Raw genomic sequence first — 26812 nt, 5'->3', positions numbered from 1 at the left:
TGTTTTGTTGTGTACCGTGCTTCCTCTTGCTACTCTTAGGTTTGGGTTGTTCTGGCGGAAAAAAGCGTGCTTAGTCTAATAAAAGCAGGAAAATTTTGATTTTTGGTGATTCCTATTATGCATACGTAAGTATTTAGTCATTTATCGATAATATACTAATATATTCAACTAATTCATAACCATTTAATAAACAGGCATGAGTATTTCAAAACTCCAGCGGATGAAGACGAACTCGATGACATAGATGACGATATGGTTGTTGGTGTAATAGCTGAAATAGAGCAGGACGTGCTCAACGAATCTGAAAGTGACGACGACGAATACGATTTGGTAGACATGGGAGCTCCAGAGCCACAACAAAATGACGGTAACAGCAGCTCAAATGAGAGCATCAGTAGTGACGGCAGCTTCAATCCGGATGGAGAGGATACCGACTCCGATGATTCAATGATCGACGAGGCTGCAGCGGGTGGAGCAAGCAGTGCCAAGCGTCGCAAGGAGCAAAACGCAATAGATGGAACGGGGCCCAGTGGTTCAGGTCCGAGTGGATCTGCTGATTATTCACATTTGGATGAAGACGATGAAACCGATGAGACAGTGCGTGCAATCATTGCAGCTATAAAGAAGCCACGCAGTGCTCCCCCCGAGATTAAATTAGAGGATTTTATCACGGATATCTGCTTCCATCCGGAGCGAGATATTATCGCCCTGGCGACAATAATTGGAGATGTGCATCTATACGAATATGGCAACGAGGAGAACAAACTGTTGCGTTCGATTGAAGTGCACGCCAAGGCGTGTCGAGATGTTGAGTTCACCGAGGATGGACGCAGTTTGATTACATGCTCCAAGGACAAGTGCGTCATGGTTACCGACATGGAAACGGAGAAACTAAAGAAATTGTACGAAACGGCACATGATGATGCGATTAACAAACTGCATGTGCTCGACGAGCGTCTATTTGCCACCGGGGATGATGCAGGCACAGTGAAGCTTTGGGACTTTCGCACCAAAGATGCAATATTTGAACTGAAAGAGGTGGAGGATCAGATAACACAAATGCTAACGAACGAACAGAACAAACTGCTGTTGGCTACCAGCGCCGATGGCTATTTGACCACGTTTAATATTGGTGCTCGGAAATTATATGTGCAATCGGAGCCCTATGAAGAGGAGCTCAACTGCATGGGCATCTATCGAGGCAGCTCGAAGTTGGTGGCAGGTACCTCTAAGGGACGCCTTTACACCTACAATTGGGGCTACTTTGGCTACCATTGCGACATGTATCCGGGTATCAAGAGTCCCATAAGTCTGATGATACCCATTACGGATCGGATTGCCTGTGTAGCTGGCGAGGATGGTAACATACGTGCCTGTCATATTGCTCCCTATCGAAATCTGGGCGTTGTGGGCCAGCACAATATGCCCATTGAATCGATGGACATCAATTGTAGTGGCGAGCTGTTGGCATCGTCATCGCACAACAACGATGTGCGCTTCTGGAATGTCAAATATTTCGAGGACTTTGGCGATATCAAGTACAATGAGAAGCATAACGCCTACAAGGATAAACGACACAATTTACCGTCATCGAAGTGCACAAACGCCTCTGACTTTTTTGCCGATATGACCAAGGAACAGGATGACGACGACAACGGCGACGGTGGCAACGATACCACAGCTGCACCCAGCAATGTTACCTAGATTCTTTCAGTCATTCAAAATTTGTAGCTCGGCATTATACATATATCATTGTTAAACATTTCTTAACAATTTTTAGCTATAGTATTGTAAGTCCTTGTGCTGTAAAGGCTTAATAAAAGTTAGCATGTACCTAAATACATACCAGTTCATAGAATATTTAGATTCATAAATATATCTGCTCTAAAATGTGTTAAAAGCTTGGACTGGAAACCGATATTTATCGATTTTATTTAAGTGAATTGCATTACTTAAATAAAAATAAACAATTACAGAAATTGAAAGTTTGTAAATCTCTTATCTTTAATCTACAATAATATTGAATGCTTCACATTCTGAAGGAAGTTAGTTTCTTATCATCAAGAATACTTATCGAGCCGAAGTCTCCTTATAGCTTCCATATATTTGTTCACTGTTGCGCTGTTTTTGAAGCCTTCGTTAAGAGGTAGAAATAAAGAATAACTTTAAAATTTACTATTGAATATATGTATTTGATTTGCAATTCAAGTTTATCAATATAATGTAATTATATAAATGTTTAGTATCCTGTGTAGCCAACTTAGAATTGGGATTTATTTTATTATTTTTCTTGGGCTTACCCAAAATGAAAACTTAGATGTAAATTAAAATTAGTTCATTTTTAGTGACTGCTCGCGTCACACAACGTTTCAGATCAGATCAGGTGAAATCAACCAGAAAATCGATTACATATATATGGCAACAAATAGAATTCAACAGAGGATTAAAATGCAATTGAATTGAATGCTTAGTTTTTGTTATTTTTATCGTTTTCTTTTATGATGGTACCACACTTTAATTTCGTGACAAATTGTAAAATATGTGGAAGAGGGGGTGGAAAGCGTCGAGGGTATACAATAACTATAGTTTGGTTGATTAAATAATTATTAATAATGGGGAGGCGGCATTTCACACTTTAACAATGCGTGGTACATATGTGTGTAAATCACAAGAATTTCGTTTCATAAAACATGGACATAATTTTATAATGTAGGAATAATGATTCGGTGATTATGCCAAAAAAAAACACCTATCAATTAATTTTTATATATTATAATATATATATGTACGTAGAGTTTGAGCCAAAGTTTTTGCTTTCGGTTGTTTTTTTTTTAGTTGTTTTTGTCATTTGTTTTTTTTTTATATATATAATTTAACGCAACGCAGCAAATTTTTTACACCTGATTTCGCCTGTTATGGTGGGTTCACAGTTCCAATTGGCTGACGTTTGACGATTTTTTTTCTTTTTTGTTTGGTTTTTTTCAAAATTTTTCCTCTTTTTTTTATAAGTTTGTGAATAAAAACAATTTGACGAGACTTTTTTTGGCGGCTGCCGGCCTGACCCATGCATGACGAACATGACGAACTCAGGGAATTTAGAGTTAATTAGATGCATCGCCCCATAGTGCGTTTCAAATGGGGCAGCGTCATCAGCTGCAACACAACACCCATAACTGGGGCTTCCGGATGCACCAGTGCATCCATGGCATGCATTATTATTATTATTTTTTTTTTTTGTTTTTTAAACATGGTTTTTTAGTGGTTATTGTTTTTGTTGCTGTTGCTGCGCCCTGTTGTCAGCTCTGACATGAATGACGAACTCAGTCTGAAAATTATATCCTTTTACTGTTGTTCGCAGCGGATTTAGAGCCGTTTTTGTGTGTTATTGATGTCTTACATGAATAAACCATGTACACAATGTCATAAAGCAGCTGTGCCAGCAGCAGCCGCCGCAGCAGCTGCTGCAACACCACTAGAACTAGGCACCAACACATCCTTGGCCATATGCGTTTCAATGTCAACGCGACAAATCGGACAGTGCTTATTAGTGACGAGCCACTGATCCACGCAGTCTGTGTGAAATAGATGCATACAGGGCAAACGACTGAAAGGTAATGCATATATATAGTAAATATAGTAAATGAGAGAAATGCGACATTCGTTTCATTACTCACCGCACATCATTTTCAATCTCGAAGAGCGACAAGCATATGGCGCACTTTTCCGCATCCTCATCCGATTCGCTGGGTCGACGGACTCGGCGATATTTGTGTGGCAAGGTATTGCGCTCAATAATTTCCTGCAAGAGTGCAATAATTAATTATTAATTAAGTTACCACACTTGAGCTTCTATTACTTACCAAGGTGGCGCCTCGGTTGGGCCGGGGTGGTCCGATCAGTATGCGTGAGGAGCCTAGCGAAAGCGGCGTAGCGAGACCAATTTCAAGATGTAGCGGTGAGTAATGATGAAACATGTGATGATGGACTGCAGCTCGACGTCGCTGTTGTTGATGTTGCAGTTGCTGCTGTTGTTGCTGTTGCTGTATTTGTTGTTGCTGTTGCTGCTGCTGGTGCTGTTGTTGCTGTTGCTGTTGCTGTTGCTGCTGCTGCTGCTGCTGTTGCTGTTGATATTGTATTCCCAGTTGTGGTGGTGGCGGCGGCGGTTGATGCGCATCAATTGGCCCAGTGGCCGTGGAACTCTGCTGTACAGCAGCATCGTAAGCCGGATAATAGGCAGGATCGAGACTGGAGACGGGTCCATTGCGTGCGTGCACACAATTGCAAATGCTATGCAAATAACGCGTGCGCAGACTGCTCGTCAGATTCAACGGATTCGAGGAGAGATCAATGGGTGTGGGTGTCATATGACGACGATGCAGCTCCTGCATGCTTTGCTGCCGATACCACAGATTCTGATGCACCGGATACGGTGGCGCTGGTGTCAATGATGTTGCCACAATCGCACTCGCCCGATGTGGCGGATGTATGTGTGCATGCATTTGATTCTGCGGCGCTTGATGGCCTTGATGCGGCTGCGGCTGATAATGCTGGCGATGATTATGGTACGCATCTGAGCGCCGTAAGCTAAACGGTGGTGAGCCGCAATACTGCATTGTCGTACGCCCAGAATACATCTCGAGCGGTGGTGGCGGGGACACGGCAGCCGCAACAGTAACTATTGAGGACATGACTGGCGGTGGGCCAGCAGCTGTGGCAACTGCAGCAGCAACGGGTGTGGTTGCACGATTTAGTATGTTCAGTGTCTGACTGCGATGGTGGTAGTTATCCTCCAAGCTATTCTCCATGCTGGTGACCGGAGATGCCAGCGATAGTAAATCGTGGAAGGATTGCGCTTGAGCTGCAGCCACAGTAGCTGCAACAGCAGCAGCGTTTAATGCGCCGCGTATTGAGCTCCGACTGCTGCCCGTGGCATTTGCTAGACCACCCTGGTAATGTGGATTGGTCACCGGTCCCGGTGAGTAGTCGCCATTGCTTCGGCTTGCCGGTAGCGCTGTGATTGTATAGTGTGGCACATAGTATGGCTGATACCGATGATAATACGCTGCGGGACTGGTGTGTCCACTTGGCACCGCCTCTGGGGTCGGTGCCACTGGCGTTGCAATAACCGGACCCGCTGAGGTATGTTGTACATAAGTGCCCGTATTACCACTGGGCGCTGGCGGCGGTGCCTGTGGCGGGGGCTGCCCCTCTGGCAACGGCGCGAAATGCCACATGGGTGGCGGCGTAATTGGCTGGAAATAGCGCTGAGAATGCGCCGCCGCTGCCTCAGCTTCCAGGCCAGGGCAGCGTGTAGGCAGCAGACTGATAATTGGTCCCATGGCCGACGGCGTATGATCATAGCTGCTGTAATTGTGATCGGTGATGGCCACACGATCTGTTAGAGCGCCAGTATAAAAAGCAAACGAGGTGCCGGCCGCTGGACGCTGACGTCGTCGGTCTTCGTAGTCGCTGGCAGAATTTGGACGCGGCATGATAGTTGCCGATACGGTGGCATTGGCACTAGCTGCGGGTGGATTTAAGCCTTCACTACTCCCTGCTGTTCGACTACATGTGGCCAGGGGCTCATCGCGCATATGTCGCTGCTGTTGTTGCTGCTGCTGTTGCTGTTGTTGCTGTTGTTGCTGTTGCTGCTGTTGCTGCTGTTGATGATGATGCGTTTGCTGCTGTTGCTCCAGTCGATGGCGATGCCGCATTTGTTGTAACTGCTGCTGTAGCGCTGTCTCGTTGCTGGCACTAAAACCATCATCATCGGATGTCAGATCAATGGATAGTATTGGCTCACGTGTGGAGTGCACAAATACCACATCATCATCATCATCATTCGAATCGGAAGACCAATCAAGCAGCTGTAGATCGGGCGCTGTGAGCACTGCATTATCTTTATTGTTATTCGTATGCGAATTCGTGTGTTGTCGCCTGCCTGTCGAAGTGGAAGGCAGATTGGGCAGATCTACTGTGCTAGGTGCCGCTCGACTGCCATCTGTATCGCGCGGTCTACCCACATAGGTGATTACACACGACCCGGCGCTTGTTTGTTGTGTCCTCTGAAGCAGCGGTTGCGCCATAGACTGCGGAGACTCCTAGATTACAGAAATAACGGTGAGTACAATGATAAACCGGTTTATTTCACTTTGCCAAATTTAAAAACCCTTGCAGACATATGGCGAAGTATATTAGTTGTAATAAACAATTGTATCGGCTACAAATGTTATTCAAATTTGTGGATATTTGTCAAATCTGTAAACTCTTATACCCAAAACGAAAAAAATAACAAAAATAATAATTCTAAAAGCCCTATTTTTGTATTAAAATCACAGCACTGACAGAAAAATGTGAGAGCAGCAGACGGACTTGACTGAATCAACTGAAATCTTTTGAATGATAACTCATAACCACATATGCGATCATCTTACCTGCCGTTCACTACTCCTGGCCAGCTCCGCATACGTGCGATGCCGGTGACGACCTGGCTGAAATGCATAGAAGTTCGTTGGCGAGAGACTGGACATGGTGGTGGAGGACAACGGCCCATCGTTGTGGGATTCAAGACGTGCTAACTTCCTGGGCGGCTGGCACATACTGTGATTGCTACTGCTGCCACTGCCAGTGCCGCCGGCTGCTGGGATTAGCTCATCCATGGAACGTACCCGAGAACGCGTGCGCACAATGCCACTGCTACCTGTGCCGAAACAAAGTTTAAGCACAGCTGCTGGTCGTTGTTGCTGCTGCTGCTGCTGCTGTTGTTGCTGCTGCTCCGCTGTGGCCGTGTCACCACTTCTATCGCTTGTCAAACGATGCACACCACAAATATCACGACTACCATAGTCCACGCTGCAGGTGGTGTGAGTGGCTGTGGTGCAGGATGCCGAGTTGGAACGCGTAAAGCTGCTATCAGGTGGCGGAGGTGGTGGTGGTAGACCGTTAAATCTATAGCCACGACTATTAAAATACGTGTGATCCGCATGGCGGGCTTCCATATCACTGTTGCTGCTCTGCGGTCGCCCAGCTGTGGATTCAGAAGCTGCATTACGCATACGCAAATCCCAGCCATCGTCGCTGCTGTTGTCGCCCGCATATTCCAACTCACTGGGATAGCGCCGATGTCGATATACATGGCGGTTGCGCTGCTGTTGGTGATGGTGCTGCTGTTGTGCTTGCGCGCTGGTGCTGGGCGTAGCATCCAGCTCAATGACTGATGAAGAAGCCGGCGCGGAGGCAGTTGCATCAACGATTGCACCATTTACTCCAGTTGCTGTTGTACTTCCATTTCGGTTTCGACTCGATTGATGCTTTTTCTTTTGCAACGCTGATGTGGTTGTGGTTGTGTTGGTGGTACGCGTATTGGCGAACTGGACATGCTCCGTATCGGATGCACTGGACGTGACATCATCGAAGGCCGTGGCATTAGCATTAACCAAATGCGCATTATTAATATTACTGTTGCTGCTGCTTGCCTCAAAAGAGCTGTTTGTGCTGCTGTTATTAGAGCTTAGGAGTGAACTACTGGGCAGCTCATAAGCACTCGATGATGAATTGTTTCTAGACTGCTGCATTAATTGCTCGTCAACAGCATGATCATCCATGGCAGCTGGCCAGATGTTCCCTAAATGCGACATGCTGCTGCTGGAATTTATATTGTTGCTGTTGCTATTGTCATATTCTTGCTGTTGTGTGTGCGACTCCTGCTGATGCTGCTGGTGTTGTGCCAGGACATCCATTTCAGTCTTACGTTGTGAGTGATTTGGAATGAATGATGCGCTGCTATTGCGGCTATTGCTGGCTATATTTGCCGTCGCCGACAACGTGGACGTGGCTGTCGCAGTTGATGTTGAGCTGAGTTCAAAGAATTGCGTTGGCTCACCAGCGCCATTGCCATTTGATTGAGTGGAATGCACATGCTCCACGGGCGCCGCATAGCCGGGATTGTTTTCTGCCAACCGACTGCAATGACATATATCGCGTATGACATTGCATTTCCAACACTTGTTGCCAGTTGAGCTCGCTGGCTCCGCATAGTTTTCGCGGTTAATATTCCTGGACGTCGGCTGATACTGAAACAAGGGCACATAACCACCACCAGGACCAACAGCGCCAGCACCAGCACCGCCACCACCACCATTGCCACCTCCATTAACAGAAACAGTTGCAGCCGTTGTTTGCGTTTGCTGCGGTGTTGTCTGAAGATAGGAGGGCATAACTACATAACTATCCGGCAGCGTTTCGCGTGGCTGTTCAAAGTAAACGGCATATGGTGATCGTTCTAAAAAGCAATCAAATGTGAATCATTTAATAGAGATGTAGACAGTCTAACTCATTTGACAGTGCACTTACGAGACTCCCGGTTGCCAAGCTGTAGCATGACATCAGAATAGCCAATTTGTACGCCATGATGCTGATTACGATGCTGGTCCTGCATGTGCTGTCGATGTCTGAGTTCATCCTGTTCATTTTCCATGCTTACGCTTTTTTTTTTGTTGGTTTTTTTTTTACTTTTAAAGAGAAACATAAATGAGAAAAATTATTAATGTGTCTACGCGATCACGTAAATATGAGTATTATGAGAGAAACTAAACAACAAATTTTGCATATGTCTATTTAATATGCCTACTGCGACCACACTCTACCCTTAAGCTTAATATTCACCGTTTTGCCCAACTTTGTCCTGATTAGTTATTTGTTTTAATAATTGATTAATCAATGCTCATTTAAGACGTTCTTATTTTATATTTAAAGTTATGAAATTTAAATTTTTTTGAAATTTTTTTAGTACAAAATTTTTTAAGTAAATTTCTGCATTTTCTTATAAATAAACAAAAAGCTTCTATCTTTTATGTATGATAAACCTCAATTATTTACATTAATTGTTGGACTGTTTAATAATTGTGGAAATGGTACATCATTCCATGTATCCATTGTCACCTGATTTTAACCTGACTCAAACATTGGTTAGTACACATTTTTAATTTCCTGAAAAATCGCGCTGATGTACTAAAACTTTTATTTGTTTAGCAGGGAGGTCTCTGATAAGAAATTGAGATCTGGCCCAAAAACAGCTGTGAGTGAAGAATAAGACAAAGAGAGCAAAATATTTTGGTAGTCAACGAGCATGGGTAAGTAAGAAAGAGAGGGGACGAGATAAAGAGAGTAGCGTAATTGGGGAGAGCATGCAAGACGGAACAGAGGGAGAGCGAATGGAGCTTACCTGCTGCCCGAAGCCCGACAAGACACCTTAATGGCAAAGTAAGGAAATTGCTAATTTGCAAACAATGCAGCCATTATTATAACGTGTTTTTGTACTAAAGACATGCGTTAATTACATCAGCATCGTTTTAATAATATAAAAGCGCGATTAAATCCTCGAAAACGATGCCAAAATTTGATAAATAGCACAAAAATATTAACGTCGTAGGGAAAAAATCACACACACACTGACTACTATGAGTATCGATGTATCGATACTTGAACTTTTGCAATTGACAATATCGATAAGCAAACGCAAACAAATATTAACGAAGTGATTCAAGCATTAAGGAAAACCTTTCAAATTAATAAAAATGTTATAGGGATGTACACTGTCAGCTGCATTCAGCATTTTGAAGTTTTCAGCTGCAAAAATTGAATAATCTTCCGAATGCGCCACATGTAGCAGTGTTGCATAATGACCAACCATTAAACGTTGAATAACACTAATTGGATAGATCGAATCACGAGTTTATAAATATCGATAGCATATCAACAACCCTACATTCCGCAGGCATGAAAAATCTAAAAGTTAAAATAATTTGTTTATAATAAAAGTGCCAAACCTCAGCCGAATTAAAATTGCCAGCACTTAAACGGTACACATATATGTTCATATATATGTAAAATTCTTCAAATACATATATGTGAAATGCAGCGCAGACGTGTGTTCAATTGACTTAGTACTTAGGGGCGGGGTGTGGTTTGTAGCTTAAAATTCGTGTACGTTAAAAATATGTTTCCATATAACAAAATGAAAAAAAGAAGCAAGAAGAATGTCAGCAGACTAATTACTTATGCCAAACACAAAAGCCGCGCTATATTAATTGAAAGCTTCAATTATTTGTAGTATGCAAATCAGTTTGTGGCAGGCGGCCAAAGCGGTTGGCAATTGCGATTGCTGTTGTGTGTATATGAAAACAAAAGAGAAATACAATGACAACAACAACTACAGTAATATTGTTTTATTCGTTTTGTGCTTTTACTTTGCAGATTTGGCAACGTAAAAATCTGAAGCATCAGCACCATCACATACATTCATATACACACATACACAACCACACGCACACATACATAACACTCACTCACATACATAGAACAAAAACAAACTAAGAGTCACCCAGTTCCCCTCAGTTCTAAGTTAGACTGCAATGTGCAGCTGCAGCGTAAGCGTACGAGATGTCCCGGCTCGCTGATTACTTTGTAATTGTTGGCTACGATAACGACAAAGAAAGTGAGTGACACATACATGCAAAAACATATATTTATAAATGTGTGCGTGTGTAAAAAACATTTGTTTAATTTGTATTCTGCAGAGACTGCCGGCAATGTCTGCGGGCAACCAATATGCGGCAAAATTGTGCAACGCTTTCCTGAGAAAGATTGGCCCGACACACCCTTCATCGAGGGCATCGAATGGGTGAGTATACTTTATTTTCACACACACACCCACACACAATATTTACTCAAACTTATAATTGTAGTTCTGCCAGCCGCTCGGCTGGAATTTATCGTACGAGAAACAAGAGCCGAAATTCTTTATATCAGTGCTCACCGACATCGATGCAAATAAGCATTATTGTGCATGTTTAAGTTTTCATGAAACTCTGGCAATCACCCAGACCCGGACCGTGGACGATGAGGATGAGACGATTGCCAACAATAGCAATGGCAACTGTAACAATCGCGGATTGCTGGGCAGTGCGCCCGTTGAGCCAATAACACATCACAGCATTATGTATGCGCCCAAGTGTTTGGTGCTAATATCCCGACTGGACTGTGCGGAGACTTTTAAGGTAAGATCTGAGGCAACTAATTACAGTTGTATAACACCTAATGTTAACTTGATTATACTAAAATTATTCAATACATATATTTAATGTACAGAACTGTTTGGGCACCATCTATACGGTCTATATTGAGAATTTGCCATATGCCATGGAGAATCTCATTGGCAACATACTTGGTTGCATACAGGTGCCACCAGCAGGCGGGCCGCAGGTGCGATTCTCGATTGGCGCCGGTGATAAGCAATCGCTGCAGCCACCGCAAAGTTCCTCCCTGCCAATGACGGGCAGCGGTGTTTACTTTCTGTTCAAACAGCTGGGCATTAAGAATGTGCTGATATTACTTTGTGCCGTGATGACTGAAAACAAAATACTCTTTCACTCTAAATGCTATTGGCATCTGACGGACAGTTGCAGAGCATTGGTTGCGCTTATGTATCCTTTTCGGTACACCCATGTCTATATACCTATACTCCCAGCACCGCTCACGGAGGTGCTGTCCACGCCGACACCATTTATTATGGGCATACATAGTTCACTGCAAACGGAGATCACGGACTTGCTGGATGTCATTGTGGTAGATTTGGATGGTGGGCTAGTGACCATACCGGATGCATTAACACCACCTGTGCCCATATTCCCGTCACCATTGTGGGAGCAAACGCAGGATTTGCTCAGCATGATACTATTTCCCAATTTGGCGCAAGCTGATCTCGCCTTTCCCAATAATGAGCGACCCACCTCAACTATGGTCAAGACCGAAACCCAAATTGACAAGGAGTTGCGCGCCATATTTATGCGTCTATTCGCACAGCTGCTCCAAGGCTATCGCTCCTGCCTGACAATTATACGCATTCACCCCAAGACCGTTATAACATTTCACAAGGCTGGATTCTTAGGTGCTCGCGATCTTATCGAGAGCGAGTTTTTGTTTCGTGTTCTTGATAGCATGTTCTTTACCACTTTTGTTAATGAACGTGGACCACCTTGGCGGGCCGCTGATGCCTGGGATGAACTGTACAGCTCGATGAATGAACTGCTCAAAACGGAGTCACAAAACCGGAATCTCGTATGTGAAGAATAAATAACGATTAATATTAAACTAAACCTTAATTATCTACTACTACAGATACTCACACATATCCAGGAACTAGGTCGCACACTGTACGAGAACGAAGCATCTAATGCTCACACTACATATGCCCAGAAGGTGCTCCGGCCACCGCAAGGATCTTTTCAGCGCATTCACCAACCGGCATTTCCACGCATTAGCGTTGAAAAGGTAGAGCTGATCATACAAGATGGCATACGCAAGAATGGCCAATCGCAGCGGTTTCATGTCACTCGCAATCAACCCCGAATTATACCCATGGGTCCGCGGTTGCCCGAAGCCCTGGAGTTGCGTCCAACAACAGTGCACAATTCGGCTCGTCGCCTGGAGGTGCTGCGGACTTGTGTTTCCTATATATTTGAAAATCGCATTGCGGATGCGAGAAAGCTATTGCCTGCAGTAATGCGCACACTAAAACATCGGGATGCACGTCTCATTCTCTGTCGCGAACTTTTTGGATATGTACATGGCAATAAAGCGGTGCTGGATCATCAGCAATTCGATTTGGTTGTGCGCTTCATGAACAAAGCGCTGCAGAATTCATCAGGCGTGGATGAGTATACTGTTGCAGCTGCGCTGCTTCCCATGTCAACCATATTCTGCCGCAAACTCTCTATGGGTGTGGTTCAGTTTGCCTATACGGAAATACAGGATCATGTCATATGGAAGAATTTGCAGTTCTGGGAATCCACATTTTTTCAGGATGTGCAGGCGCAAATCAAAGCTCTGTATTTGTTGCAGCGTCGCCAAAACGAACACAAAAAAGAAGCCAACTGTGTGCTGGATGAGGTGCCGCTGGAGGAGCCAACGGCGTTAGAAATAACCGCAGAACAGTTGCGCAAGAGTCCCACCATAGAGGAGGAGAAAAAGGCTGAGCTGGCCAAATCGGAAGAGTCCACTCTCTATAGCCAAGCCATACACTTTGCCAATCGCATGGTATCACTACTAATACCAATCGACGTCAATGTGGATGCGGCCAGCAAGCCTAAGCTGGCCTTTCGGCTTGAGGAGAATCAGAGCGTTTCCAATAGGTATAATATACTAAATCGAGCTGAACGTATTTTTCTTTAATCTATGAAATTTACTTTCAGTATTATGGGCTCGCATAGCTTGAGCGAGCATTCCGATGAAGGTTTCGAGGAGAACGATGCCTCTGAGATAGGCGTTACTGTAGGCAAGACAATCTCCCGTTTCATTGATTGCGTTTGCACGGAGGGAGGCGTCACCTCAGAACACATACGCAATCTGCATGACATGGTGCCAGGCGTGGTGCACATGCATATTGAATCCCTGGAGCCAGTTTATCTCGAAGCGAAACGGCATCCGCATGTGCAGAAGCCGAAAATCCAAACGCCTTGCTTACTGCCTGGTGAGGAATTAACAACCGATCATTTGCGTTGCTTTCTTATGCCTGATGGAAGGGAAGATGACACCCAGTGCTTGATACCAGCCGAGGGCGCGCTGTTCTTGACGAACTATCGCATCGTTTTCAAGGGCTCGCCCTGTGACCCTCTATTTTGCGAGCAGACAATTGTGCGTGCCTTTCCCATTGCTTCACTGCTCAAGGAAAAGAAGATATCAATGTTATATTTGGCCCATTTGGATCAAACGCTGCCGGAGGGTTTGCAGTTGCGATCCAGCTGCTTTCAGTTGCTCAAAATTGCCTTTGATACAGAGGTTACGCTGGAACAAATCGAAACGTTTCGCAAAACTCTAAACAAAGCACGCCATCCATTTGATGAATTTGAGTATTTTGCGTTTCAATCCTATGGTACTATGCTCCAAGGCGTTGTACCTTTAAAAACTAAGGAGAAGTACTCCACGCTCAAGGGTTTTGCTAAAAAAACGCTGCTACGCACGGCAAAGAAAGCTGGATTTAAGCAAAAGGCTCAAACGAAACGCAAATTGATGCCGGAGTATGAGATGGGCGGTGGCAGCGCCGACGCACTGGAGACTCACTCTATAGACGATGAGCTCGAGGATGGAGACGAGTTTGAGACACAGCAGAACGAGGCAATGCCTCGTCTGCTAACCACCAAGGACATCGAGCGCATGCGCGAGCGTAGCTATGTACGCGATTGGAAACGTCTGGGTTTTGATGCAGATGCACAGCTTGGATTTCGCATTAGCAATGCCAATGCCAACTATGCCACGTGTCGCACCTATCCGGCCATCATAGTAGCGCCGGTGCATTGCAGCGACGCGGCAATGACACACTTGGGACGATGCTTCAAGAGTCAGCGCATACCCTTGCCCACGTGGCGTCACAACAATGGATCGCTGCTCATACGCGGTGCACAGCCTAACAGCAAATCCGTCATTGGCATGATCAAGAATACAACGGGGGCGAATACCATGGCGCATAATGATGTCACTCATTATCCGGAGCAAGACAAATATTTAATGGCGCTGATCAATACAATGCCCGTGCTAACCCCGCTCAACGCACTTAATCAGTATACGGATATGAATCTCTCGATAAACTCACTGCTCGGACATGGCGAAGAACATCAGTCACTAACACCAGAGTTTATGCGCAAACAGCGATCCAATTTGAATGTCACAGATGGCAGTAAAGTCAACATCGCCGGCAACAAAGGGGGCACTATGAAAGGCAATGAAAGGAGCACAGCGGCGAATGCCTTTCGTAAGATGCGGCTCTATGCCTTAGGTGAGTTTAGAAATGCCGGATGTTAGCTTTTATAGCATTTATGTAACATATTTTCGTATTTTTCTGTATAGGTGAAAAGTCGCAAGCTAAATCGAATTTGAATGGAGATTTCTGTGCTGATTTTATACCCGTGGATTATCCGGATATACGGCAATCTCGGTCAGCCTTCAAGAAACTAATACGTGCCTGCATGCCCTCACATAATATCAATGAAGTGGATTGCCAGAGCTTCGTTAAGATGGTTGAGCAATCAGATTGGCTGCAGCAAATCTCGACTCTCTTACAGTTATCCGGCGCCGTTGTGGACCTCATTGATTTGCAGGAAAGCAGTGTCATGCTTTCACTGGAGGATGGTTCCGATGTGACCGCCCAGCTGTCGAGCATCGCACAACTGTGCCTTGATCCCTACTACCGCAGCATCGATGGCTTCCGTGTGCTGGTCGAGAAAGAATGGCTGGCATTTGGACATCGTTTTGCTCATCGCAGCAATCTGAAACCATCACATGCAAGCACAAATATTGCCTTTGCGCCCACCTTTCTGCAGTTTCTGGATGTTGTCTATCAGCTGCAGCGACAGTTTCCCATGGCCTTTGAATTCAATGATTTCTATTTGCGTTTCCTGGCCTATCACGTAGTTTCGTGTCGATTTCGCACCTTTCTCTTCGACTGCGAGCTGGAGCGCTACGATTCCGGCATTGCGTCCATGGAGGATAAGCGTGGCTCACTGAGCACCAAACATATATTTGGTGGTGGGAGTAGTGCTGCGAATGGTTCGGATGATGAATGTAGTGTTTATCCACTAGACATACGCAGTCCGCGCACACCTAATCAGATGAATCGCATTGGACACTCCATTTTCGATTATATCGAGCGACAGCACAACAAATCGCCAATTTTCTATAATTTCCTGTACTCTGCCAATAGGGATGTGGTGCTACGTCCCCAAAATAGCGTCGCTGCCTTGGATCTGTGGGGCTTTTATACCAACGAGGAGTTGGCACAGGGACCGCCCTACGATCTGGAGGTGACCAATGTGGATGATGAAATCGATCTATCGGAGATCAAGGGCAAACGTATGGTCATTAGTGCCGGTTATGACAACATTGAGAAGTGCAATCCCAATGCCTATGTCTGTCTGCTCAGTGAGGTGAAACAGGCAGAAACAGAACGCGGCCATCTGCCACAAAAGTGGCAGTTGGTATGGAACAATATGGTCGTGCCTCAAGAGGAGTCCATATCGCGCAAAACTTCAATGAGCAGCATGCTGGTCCAAACGCATCAGCACAAACGCTCCACTCTCGAAATTATAATGAAGGGCCGCTTGGCTGGGTATCAGGATAAGTTCTTTCATCCACATCGCTTTGAAAAGCATCCCTATACGACGCCCACCAACTGTAATCATTGCACTAAGCTGCTCTGGGGACCTGTTGGCTATCGCTGTATGGACTGTGGCAACTCCTATCATGAAAAGTGTACGGAGCTCTCCATGAAGAATTGTACCAAATACAAGGCCATAGATGGCGCCGTGGGACCGCCCAACGTCAACATATCCCAGGGTGACACCGCCAGCATTGCATCCAGTGCAGCGACCACCGCACGTACGTCTAGCCACCATTTCTATAACCAGTTCAGCAGCAACGTTGCCGAGAATCGTACCCACGAAGGGTGAGTAATTTTTACTGATCCAAGCTACATATAGATTTACTCATAATCTCATCCTATCCGGTAGACATCTCTACAAACGTGGCGCCTTGCTGAAGGGCTGGAAACAACGTTGGTTCGTTCTGGACTCAATTAAACATCAGCTACGCTATTATGATACATCCGATGATACTACGCCCAAGGGTATCATAGGTAAAATTGTATTTCTACATTGAAAAAATAATTGATTTCATAACACATAATCTTCATATTTCAGAGCTGGCCGAGGTGCAGTCTGTGACTGCTGCACAGCCCGCACAAATTGGCACAAAACGCGTCGATGAAAAGGGGTTCTTTGATGTAAGTTTTATTATACTTACAGCAAAGTGAATGTATAGAAATAGATTAATCAATGTCACCAAGTCGACAACTAGTTACTATATCCCGACGTCTAATAATAATAATATTTATGCTTATTGCAGCTTAAAACCTCGAAACGCACCTATAACTTCTATGCGATGAAGGCGAACTTGGCGCAGGAATGGACAGAAAAGCTGCAAGCTTGTTTACAGTAAAATCGGAATTCATTAGCATCAGAATCAGCAATAGCAGCAAAAGATATTGATCGTTATCCTGGCGACCTATTTAGTACTCGTACTCCCTACGGCTTCTACATAGGCTTATGTTCTATGCGTGTTCTGCTCCCCTTCCCTTCCCTTATATAAATTATGCTGAATGTTTTGTTTTGTTGTAGGACAATCCAATTAACCTTATTATTCTTACTGTATCCTATATATATATATATATATATATATATATTATTTTTTTTATATGTGATAGAGTATTTATTTGTCAACGCGTGTATTACTCTGGATCTATAGTAGCTCTGTGTGTATTATTTATAACCGAAATATTTTTACATGTATAAGTTGAATTAGTGTCAAACGTTGTTTATTAACACTCGCATAAAGCATAAATTACATGAATATTTAGCAACAATTAACGTAGGCGACAAAAGCTAAACAAATTATATAGTAAAATGGAAAAAGTAACTAAAATTAAAAAAAGAAAAGTACTCTAAATGTTCATATATAAAAAAGGATACATAATATCATGTGATTATACGTATAATACTGATAAGAATGAAATGGAAATGGAAATTGAAATGAAAATGGATAAGAAAGCCACGATAACAACTTTTTATATACATTTATATATACATATTTATATACATATAAATATCTATGTATTTGCTATATGTCTAAACTCTACATACATACATACTTATATAGTAAAAATACCAAAGATAATTCCACCTTTGTTGCGCAATTAAAATGCATTTCTTAATTTCTTCCTTTGAATTAAATTTAATTAATAAACGCCTTTCTTTATTTATACAATAAAATAATATACTATATATGTTATTCATATGTATATTATATAATTTACTTGCAAATTCGTTTGTGGCTTACAAACTATATACATTTTGAAACAAATGCGCTTTGTATTATTGTTATTATTATTCATTTAGTTTAACTTATAACTGCTCGACATGGCCTTATAGAAACGTCGTCCAGTAAACAATGTTGAGTATGAAGAACGAAAAGGGGAAGAAGAAGCGCGAGAATTTATCAATATAGATGGCGGTTGCATGGCCATGGCAGAAGGTATCATATTGTGGTTCTATTATGGACTCCCGATGATGATGCTGCAAGACACACTACACGGTTTCAGTTTCAGCCAATATGGGAAGTGATAGATCGATGTCCACACTCACCTTCAAGTCATCCAGATCTGTGATGTTCTCATCCGAATAGCCTTTCATGGCTTTGGTTGCCACCGGTCCCATATAATTGTTAACCACAGCAAACTCCATGAGCGATAGAAAGACGAACACAGAACAGGATGACATCCAGACATCAATTGCCTTAACATACGACACCGGCGGCAGCGATTGTTGGGATTGTGTGTTCTGTGTGGCCAGCGTCAGCAGCGAGGTAACGCCCAGCGTAACACGGGCCGGTATAGCCTCTGGCTTAATCCAAAACGATATCCACGACATGACCACAATCAGCGCCGAAGGTATATAGGTGTGAAACAGATGATAGCCCAGGCGCCGACGTAAATTGAAGACTATAGCCAAGCAGGTGAAATTGCCTGAATGAAAGGAAAACCTTAGATTAAGAAAGCTGTCAATCAGAATAATACGTGGACATACCCGTTGAGTACTCGATGGTGCAATCGGTTGTATAGTTGTTTGATATGTCCAATTGAGGCAGCTCGATCTCGGCATTAACCACCAGCGGATCGGTCATGTTCCAAATGAATACCAAATCCTCCACAGTGTGGGATACTGGAAATGGAATGTTATATATCAAAGATTTGCCTTCCTATAATTGACCTTCACTCACAACTCTCTATCATCATGGAACAGATTTGTGTATCGTGTGGATAGGATTCGAATTTCATGGCGCAGGACAGCACTAGCGTCAGCTTGGACATATAGAGCAGCGTCTTGTCGTGGTAGAGCCAAAGGTAATGATTTGGTATGCTCATCTCGTGGAATGTCACCTTTTTGGCATTCTTGAAGAAGCAATCGGGGCGCCAAATGCTGTGCAGCCAATCCACGTCCAAGATCCGATACTGTTCGCTCATGTTCTCCGGCAAACGCAGACGAGGATCGCGCCAGCTTTGTGCTAAAAATATGTCCGTCACATAGGTCTGTGTGAAATGCAACAAACAATTATAGAAAGCTATGCTCTAGGCTCCCGACTTCTCAAATATCATTACCATGGACTCCTCGTTGATCGAGTCCAGGGAGAGTACGGTGACATGGAAATAAACAACTGTCGGCTGGCCCAGCAGCTTGGGTGCACGATTCTTGTCATAGGTTTTAGATGGAATGGGTAATATATCTGGCAGCGATAGACTTGATTCATAATGCGATACCAATTCGGCACTCTCTGTATTGTTTCTGCACGTAAACAAATTGTAAGCAGCACAAAATTAATTTTTTTCAGGTTATGTTACTATTGTTATCATAGGTTTTGGATGTTATGGGTCATTAAACTAGCAGTGATTCGTGGTATGAAATCATATTGGCGGTCTCTATACTATACTATTATATGCTACTATACTATTCTTAGGCGATTAAGCCAAACTGAACAGCATACTAGATTATTTTTCTATTGAGGTTATGTTGCAGTCTCGTCTGATGCAATGCGTTTATTTTACTATTTGCCAGCTTGGCAAATGAATTGTGCTTAATTGTTATAAACTATTACCTGTAACCATGAACACAATCACAAAATTGAATTGATTTTTGTAGTATATGCATACAGATTGCAAATACAACCAGGAAATTATGTTGTTTCAATTGTCTAAATATGTTTGGCATTTGCATTTTGAACACACGCCGTTGGTTTCTTTTCGTTTTCTTTCTAATATAAATTATTTGTTAAGTAACGGTTATTTACTACATTTGTTTATATTGCATAGTTTTGCGCGTTTTCACGTGTTGTTTTTTGCGTTTATATTTCAGTTTCATAGCTTTACGGCACATTGTTCTGGTGTGGATGACATTTTTCGATTGAGGAACAGAACTGAAACATTTTTTAGCTTGATTGTCGCATTCGAATGATATTTATTGGATTATTTAATAAATGCAAGACGCTTCTTTTATCCGTTCTTTCCGTTTATACGGCAAAAAGGCAACCAAAAATAAATATAAAAGAGTTATATACACGTTTACCGTGCGCTACTCAAGGTGTGATAAATTTAATTTCTATGGTTTCATTCGTTTTCATTGTCATTCCTCTCTTTGCTACTGTACTTTTCAAAATTGACATGCCTAAGGTATGTGTAAAACAAAAACACAAAGGGAATGCATGTTTGAAAAAGCCGAAACACATATACCCCTCAATCGGAGCACTTGATGTAAATAGTATAGAAGAATAAATAAGCACACAAGCTCAGTTTTTACCCTCGCGACAAACGTTTCCACAAATTCGATATACCCGCTTTTAAAAAGAATATGCTTAATGCCTGACATATAATTGATATAATCTGCGTATGCGTATTTGCTAATACAGAAGAAGCACTAACGAAAATTGAACATGCTTATGGATGTGCTGCTTTAATGTAAATTCAAATATCGTTCGAAACTGCGCGCCAAAGATATACACCTGTTGTTAACAGTTGAGCGTTGCCAGATATACACACGACTACTCACAGCTGAGCGCAGGAGTTGCCCATAAGCTGGGCCTTTCAACTTGTTGGCAACGTTGACGTTTTTATGATAATTATTGATTTGTTTTACTTGTGTGTACTTGTTATTTTAAAATGTAACTATAAAACAGTGAAAACACAAATATATTATAACATTTAAGCTATTTAACTAATTAACAGTGCAGATCACAAGTTTAGCATGGAATTTTCGCAACAAATTGAAGGTTGGTTCGCAAAAACGGGCCGTTAAAATTTTGCGGGTGTTAAGTTGGGTCGCTATTGTTGGGCGTGCTAAAAAGGCGTTGAGGAGGCGGGGTCGTGGGGTCATCCGTGTACTCCTTTGTTGCACAGTGACGTGATGTGACTGCGGCGCAGTGTGCAATCGGTATTGGTATTGATTACTTGCCAGAAAACCAAGATACCGAAAAATAACACGAAACTAAAAGAGAAAACAACTAATACAATAATATATAAATATATAGGTGTATATATTTCAAAATTGTTTTTTTTTTTCTCTTATATTCATTGAAGTGCGATACGAATTGGCATAAAACCAATAGGGAAATTCTCGTTGAAAAATAATTGTTAAACAAAAAGGTGATATACAATTTAATCGGCAGAGACGCTGGTCGAGACATATGCATACGATGTCGTAATGGAGTCACCGCTATACCCCAAGGTCAACAACAATCTGAGTGCCAAGGTCTCGCCCGGCGGCGGCGGTGACAAGATGAGCTCGAGTATGAATACCAGTTGTAGCTTAGAGGAGGACACAACACCCAGTGATTCGGGTGTACAATTGCTGGATAGCGAGAATAGCGACGTTATGCTGGAATCTTTTTGCTCTCAGTCCGGGTTGGAGTTCGAGGAGCCAGTGAAGCCACAAATTTCAACTGTCACTCAACCTGTCGATGGCAATTCAAATGTTTCCACGGAAGAGAGTATGACAGCCAGCGCCTGTTCGACCTTTGACACCGCTGAAAAGATCGTGTATAGGCGCAAGGTGCACAAAGCTTCATCGACGCCCAAGGCGCCCAAGAAGCGCGTCTCATTTCACGAAGACATCTTAAAAAACACACGCACCGACAACATACACATAGAGCATGGCTTTATCACATACAAAAACGGACGCAAATTAGCCGTAGTGGGCAGAAATTCAGCAGGCGTAGCTGGTGCTGCTGGTCGCTATTCGTGGTGCGCAGAACGGGAGCGCGTGCAGGCTCCGACAGAGCTGAGCGCTGCTGGCCTGGATATAGGAGAACGGGAAGCCGGCAACGATGCTATGGGTCACAATCGTCGTTTGGTCTATCGCAATGCCTGTTCGGATGTTCTAGACTATGGCAACACGGATATCTATGATACTAATGAGCCAGTCGGGCTGCAATATGACAATTCCGGCGTGTTTGAGTATGGGCCAAGCGCGGCGGATACTAATCAACGTGATGATCGTTTGCTCTATCGCTGCGCCTGCAGCAGTTCCAATTCGAGCCTGGACTCGGAGGAACAGGACAAGAACTCTAACAGCACTTCTAGTGCCAATCGCAAACACTATGAACAGGCCAAGAGCAGCTCCTGCGATTGCATTGGCATGAGCAATGCCAACAATAACTTAATTGGTGAGTCTTCTCAAGCTTTTTCTCACTGTTATATAATTTCTTAAACTTGTTTTTCTTTTCGACCAAAACGCAGGCGACAATTGTTACTACTCAGAGCCGAATATTGAGGATGCCGGCAGTCCCAAACAGAAGTCCGTATGGAACAAGGAGAAGAAGCCCAAGTCGAGCTGCCTGAAGAAAACCAAACGTCACACAAATATTATCCACGAGCAGGATCTCAATGAGCGCGTCAAGAAGTTCAATGTGCACGACATAAAGCATCAGTTGCTCGACAATAGCAGCAAAATGATATTCGGCTCGCTGAAGAGTATCTTCACCATGCCGCTGCCCGAACGTGGTGTGCCCGAGGGCTCTGAGGACTTGCAGTCAGTGGTTGAATGCGTGCCAGAGCTGGAGCAAACGCCCGAGCACAAACCGAAGCCATATGCGCAATGCGTCTCGCCCGATTCACCGCCGGTCAAGGCCAAGCCCTTTCTCAGCAAGAGTCTGGATGGCAACAAACAGACGCAGTGCGTCAAGAAATTTGTGCACAATGTAGACGAACAGCTGCGTCGCAAAAACGATGAGCAAAACAGCTCGGCAGAGGCGTCACCCCTAGATCAGCCACATGTGCTGCGGCGCCAAGATGAGTTCGATAATGAACCAGTGGTCGCGGCACCAATTGTCACCAGCACACAAAGTGAATTCCGCAGCAAGTTTATCATCAACTGTGAAAGCACAGTCTTTGAACATACGGGCGTCTCCTACGAGACCAACAGCGAGCCGCAACAGCAGTCGCAGCTACAGTTATCCACTATGTCGGCAACGCAACACAGCAGCGTTGCCAGTCTATTGGAGCGGGACACACCCATTGCACAGCCTGCGAGTCAGCTGCGCAGTTCGTTTATGGATGCTCCGATAGCTAAGACCTTTAGCAACTTCTTTCGCAGTCTCAAAGAAAACTCCAGCAGCTCGGCAACAGCGGACAGGGAGCAGGATCAGAAGCTAAATGTCGATCAGCAGCAGCAACAACGTGCCGCCACAGATAGTTACTTTGGTAAGGAACATGGGGATTTGTAGACCATTCTATTTCACTGAAATCAAATCTCTTCTTGCATTTAGCTTCAAAAATATCCAAAACGCAACAGCAGTCGCATCAGCCCCTCACCACGAAGCTACCCACCACCCAATCCTCATCCACCATATCCGAGCTTAGCTCAATTAGCAACAACACCAACAGTAACTCCACATCGTGCACAAAGCCGCAAACTCCAAACAATGTACATGGCGTAATGCTGGGCAATGTGGAGCGCCAGTCGCGTCACTTGCCATCACCCTTAAAGAAGCGAAGCGGACAGCCCCCACGCTATGGTGAGTCGCTGCAGCAGCCGACGCACAGTCGCAGCCTGCACAGTCCGAGCAGCTATTTGAGCAGTGCAAGAGGTGGCGGGGCAGCGGGTGGGAGTGGACGTGACTCGAAGAACACCATACTCAGTGAGGAGTTCGATGATATACTGACCATAACTACCACTACGGACACGACCAATGACCGACCTTCCACGGAGAGCGATCTTGTTATTGTGGACTACAATGATGTGGACTATGCACAGCTATTGAAACCGCCTGTGCCGGCAGTCAAAACCTCATTGATCAATCGCTTTTTGCGTAATGTGACCCAGAAGAAAATACTGGAGTCATCCATACGAAAAAATGATTTCTTTGCGGACAAACTGCGCAGCGAGCATAAGCACCTTGGCTCCAATCTCTATGTGCGCGGCGTGCGACCTAAGAATTATGAACTAATTGACGACCTAAATGCCGAGATTGCCATGGAGATTGAAATGTCAGGAGCCAATTCGCCACGACGCGAACTGGCTGTGGGCATGGATCTAGATTTGCCGGGAGATGTCTCCCGTTTCGAACTGGGCATTGGCGAAATATCCATTGATATATTTAATGGCAAGCATTTGCCCATGCTGCGTGAGCCCAATGAACAGCTGTTGAAGGTAAGGGAAATCATATATATTCTCGATCGAGCTTTGTTTGCGAGATTGTAATTCATGTCGATCCGTCTCTCTACAGGTCTTCAAGCTGTACACTGGCTACAGTCGCGAGGGCTTCATGACCCCAGTCTTGGTGCTGTTAACGGATAAGACGCTTTATGTGACAGATCTAGTGCGAAATTGCTTGTGTGCAAAGTTTGTGCTGGCCTACAAGGATCTGGACGTCATATTGGTAAGCTGCAATACAGGGCAACTGTGGAATCTAATAAATTACCTAATTGTCTAATAAACTGCCTAATGCACAGATGGGTCCCTTCGGTAATACGGTGCTACTAAGCAACAGTATGCGGGATATGCAGCAGGTGCTGTTAGCGGGCGGACCCTATCCAGCCGATGCACTGGTGGCTAATCTGGAGCTGTGCGCACGTCGCAGCGGCTCAACGTTGCCCGCAGTGGGACAATTGACGCTGGAACATTTGGCGCCATTGCAGAATTTTGTGCGTGCAAACAGCTGTGTGGGCAAGGATGAGCGCTGGATGTTCTATGCAGTAGTAAATATGCCGGCAGGTGGTGCTCTGGGCATGGGCTTAGATGGTGAACAGGAGCCATTGGGACCGCACATCAAAGGCTTTCTCATGCATCGACGAGTGCGAGAGACGGCCACAGCGAACGCAGCGGCAAAGATAAGCTGGCAGCCGGGTTACTTTTTGTTAAAGTAAGCTATAACTATATAAATATAATTTTCATTATAACTAGTTCAATCTTCAATATGGCAGAGCTGGTGTGCTGTACATGTTTCATGATTCCACACAGAAGTTGCCCAGCTGGGCCATGGCTTTAGCCGAGTGCCAGGGCGCAAGGCGTGCTGTCAAATCCGCGCGTCCGCATTGCTTTGAGATTATGCTTAAAGGCGACCTCTTACAAATGGCTGCACCGGATGAGTATGTGGCCTCCGAGTGGCTGCAAGCGCTGCTGCAATCGGCAAGTGGTGTAAGTTATGAAAACCCGCAAACAACTAGCATAATTTGATGTTAATTTATATTTTACTGACAGCTCTTCGAGCTACAGGAACGGCACAAGGCTTTGGGCTGCACTTTGATCGTCACCCAGAATCATTTGATAACGCTACGCGAGGACTTTGTCGCGCCATTGCGACAGTTGAACATCCATTCTGAGGCATCGCCAGCTGCTGCGGAACAGAAGCAGCTGCTGCGCGACGATGAAATGTTATGCATTTTTGAAACTAGCAGCTTGGTGAGTAACCATCTGTGCTATGAAGTCAGCTCTTCTTAAGATATTATCTGTCTATCCTTAGTTGAGCTCCACCATGAGCACGCCGACTCGTGGCACACAACAGTCCTGCTCCTCGCTTAACTCTACGCCCACCAAGCAAACGCTGGATGCATCTAAAGCTGTACCAAAAGGACAATCGAAAAGCATGAGCAGTGTTTACGGCAAAAATTCGGGCTTAGAAATACTCACCTGTGCTGACATCAAGGCAATGACAGGCATTAAAATACCCTCGCATAGTGAGACCTGGTGGTGCATATTGGAGTTCTCGTGTCAGGAGGCGCCGCTGGAGTGTCTAGATGATTTGGTTATATTCTTTGCAAGCAGCATGGAAATGCAACGCTTCCTACGGCTGGTCGAGCAACTATGGCAGGCCAAAAATGTGCGTCCCTGACAATTAAAATAGTTTTAAATTATATACTAATCAGTTTGAATGTCATTGTAACAGAATGATCTCTTCCCTATAACTATATTGGACGATGAGGAAACGCTCGCTGAGCAGTGCACAATGTTATACTTGGACATAAATCGCGCTTGGGAGCCTCTATTATCGGCAGCACTGGGTTATCCGCTATAAATCGCGCAACTATACACATTTAATCTATCCATATAAAGTAATTTTGCTATATCTGCGCAAATAGAACTCAATGCTTAATAATTGTAATACTCTAGCATATTTGCTGAAAAAACAACAAACAAATATTAGCTATTATATATGCTCTATACTTACATATATCTCTCTTAATATTTATATATACGAAACGATATTCATATACCTTGTATTATGATTTGTAATGGGAACATTCGCTTAAACAATTTATTCATTTGCGCTGTTATATACATTTATATATACTATTTTGTGTGATATTAACTTTTAAGTTGCCAATTGACACATTTTTTTTGGGTTTACAAAACTTTACATTTTGTTAATTTTGTTTCTGTTATTTTTTATAGAAACACCGTGTAGAAATATGCACAAAAAATCCAAGGCTTTACAATGTGCAAACTATATTTTGATAACTAATCCTATATATAATTATACTCGACATATATATATATATATATATATATATATATATATATATATATATATATATATATATATATATATATATATATATATATATATATATATATATAATATAATATAATATAATATTTTGTAAACATTTGTTAGGGACAACCAAGACAGAAACCAAACCGTTAGCAAATCATTGATCATTTCA

General features: G+C 43.7%; 5 protein-coding genes across 7 annotated transcripts; 3 read left to right on the top strand and 2 right to left on the bottom strand.

Annotated features, from left to right (window-relative positions):
* Positions 1-5: 5 nt before the first annotated feature.
* On the top strand, positions 6-1864 carry LOC111596445 (WD repeat-containing protein 55 homolog). Its single transcript, XM_023310670.2, has 2 exons — positions 6-125; positions 195-1864. The coding sequence occupies exons 1-2, from the start codon at positions 118-120 to the stop codon at positions 1702-1704; spliced, it is 1518 nt and encodes a 505-aa protein (XP_023166438.1). The 5' UTR covers positions 6-117; the 3' UTR covers positions 1705-1864.
* Positions 1865-3351: 1487 nt separating this feature from the next.
* Positions 3352-8562, bottom strand: LOC111596428 (AF4/FMR2 family member 4). The gene is made up of 5 exons (XM_023310641.2): positions 8353-8562; positions 6435-8281; positions 3861-6101; positions 3675-3799; positions 3352-3604 (listed from the first exon to the last, which is right to left on the bottom strand). The coding sequence occupies exons 1-5, from the start codon at positions 8525-8527 to the stop codon at positions 3421-3423; spliced, it is 4572 nt and encodes a 1523-aa protein (XP_023166409.2). The 5' UTR covers positions 8528-8562; the 3' UTR covers positions 3352-3420.
* A 1151-nt stretch (positions 8563-9713) lies between these two features.
* On the top strand, positions 9714-17235 carry LOC111596429 (myotubularin-related protein 13). The gene is made up of 11 exons (XM_023310642.2): positions 9714-9860; positions 10255-10495; positions 10578-10681; positions 10746-11057; positions 11149-12117; positions 12178-13190; positions 13251-14830; positions 14902-16495; positions 16560-16684; positions 16749-16831; positions 16954-17235. The coding sequence occupies exons 2-11, from the start codon at positions 10441-10443 to the stop codon at positions 17044-17046; spliced, it is 5928 nt and encodes a 1975-aa protein (XP_023166410.1). The 5' UTR covers positions 9714-9860; positions 10255-10440; the 3' UTR covers positions 17047-17235.
* A 740-nt stretch (positions 17236-17975) lies between these two features.
* LOC111596438 (glycine receptor subunit alpha-4) lies at positions 17976-20234 on the bottom strand. Of its 2 annotated transcripts, none has more exons than XM_023310660.2 (6): positions 19756-20234; positions 19262-19445; positions 18883-19192; positions 18690-18824; positions 18249-18628; positions 17976-18191 (listed from the first exon to the last, which is right to left on the bottom strand). In XM_023310660.2, exons 1-6 carry the CDS (start codon positions 19872-19874, stop codon positions 18030-18032), a joined length of 1290 nt encoding a protein of 429 aa, XP_023166428.1. In that variant the 5' UTR covers positions 19875-20234; the 3' UTR covers positions 17976-18029. The 2 variants fall into 2 exon arrangements, with proteins under 2 accessions (XP_023166428.1, XP_023166429.1); XM_023310661.2 differs by having other exon boundaries at positions 17976-18179.
* Positions 20235-20788: 554 nt separating this feature from the next.
* On the top strand, positions 20789-26277 carry LOC111596440. 2 transcript variants are annotated; one of them, XM_023310663.2, is made up of 10 exons: positions 20789-20922; positions 21319-22314; positions 22388-23350; positions 23416-24299; positions 24376-24528; positions 24602-25011; positions 25073-25286; positions 25350-25550; positions 25612-25968; positions 26035-26277. In XM_023310663.2, exons 1-10 carry the CDS (start codon positions 20898-20900, stop codon positions 26161-26163), a joined length of 4332 nt encoding a protein of 1443 aa, XP_023166431.2. In that variant the 5' UTR covers positions 20789-20897; the 3' UTR covers positions 26164-26277. The 2 variants fall into 2 exon arrangements, with proteins under 2 accessions (XP_023166431.2, XP_023166432.2); XM_023310664.2 differs by having other exon boundaries at positions 21230-22314.
* Positions 26278-26812: the final 535 nt, after the last annotated feature.

This window comes from Drosophila hydei, unplaced genomic scaffold (assembly GCF_003285905.1).
Source record: "Drosophila hydei strain 15085-1641.00,03,60 unplaced genomic scaffold, DhydRS2 tig00000063-arrow-pilon, whole genome shotgun sequence".
NCBI lineage: Eukaryota > Metazoa > Arthropoda > Insecta > Diptera > Drosophilidae > Drosophila > Drosophila hydei.
The sequence above is the reverse complement of the archived record's forward strand: the minus strand, read 5'-3'. Positions and strand labels throughout refer to the sequence as shown.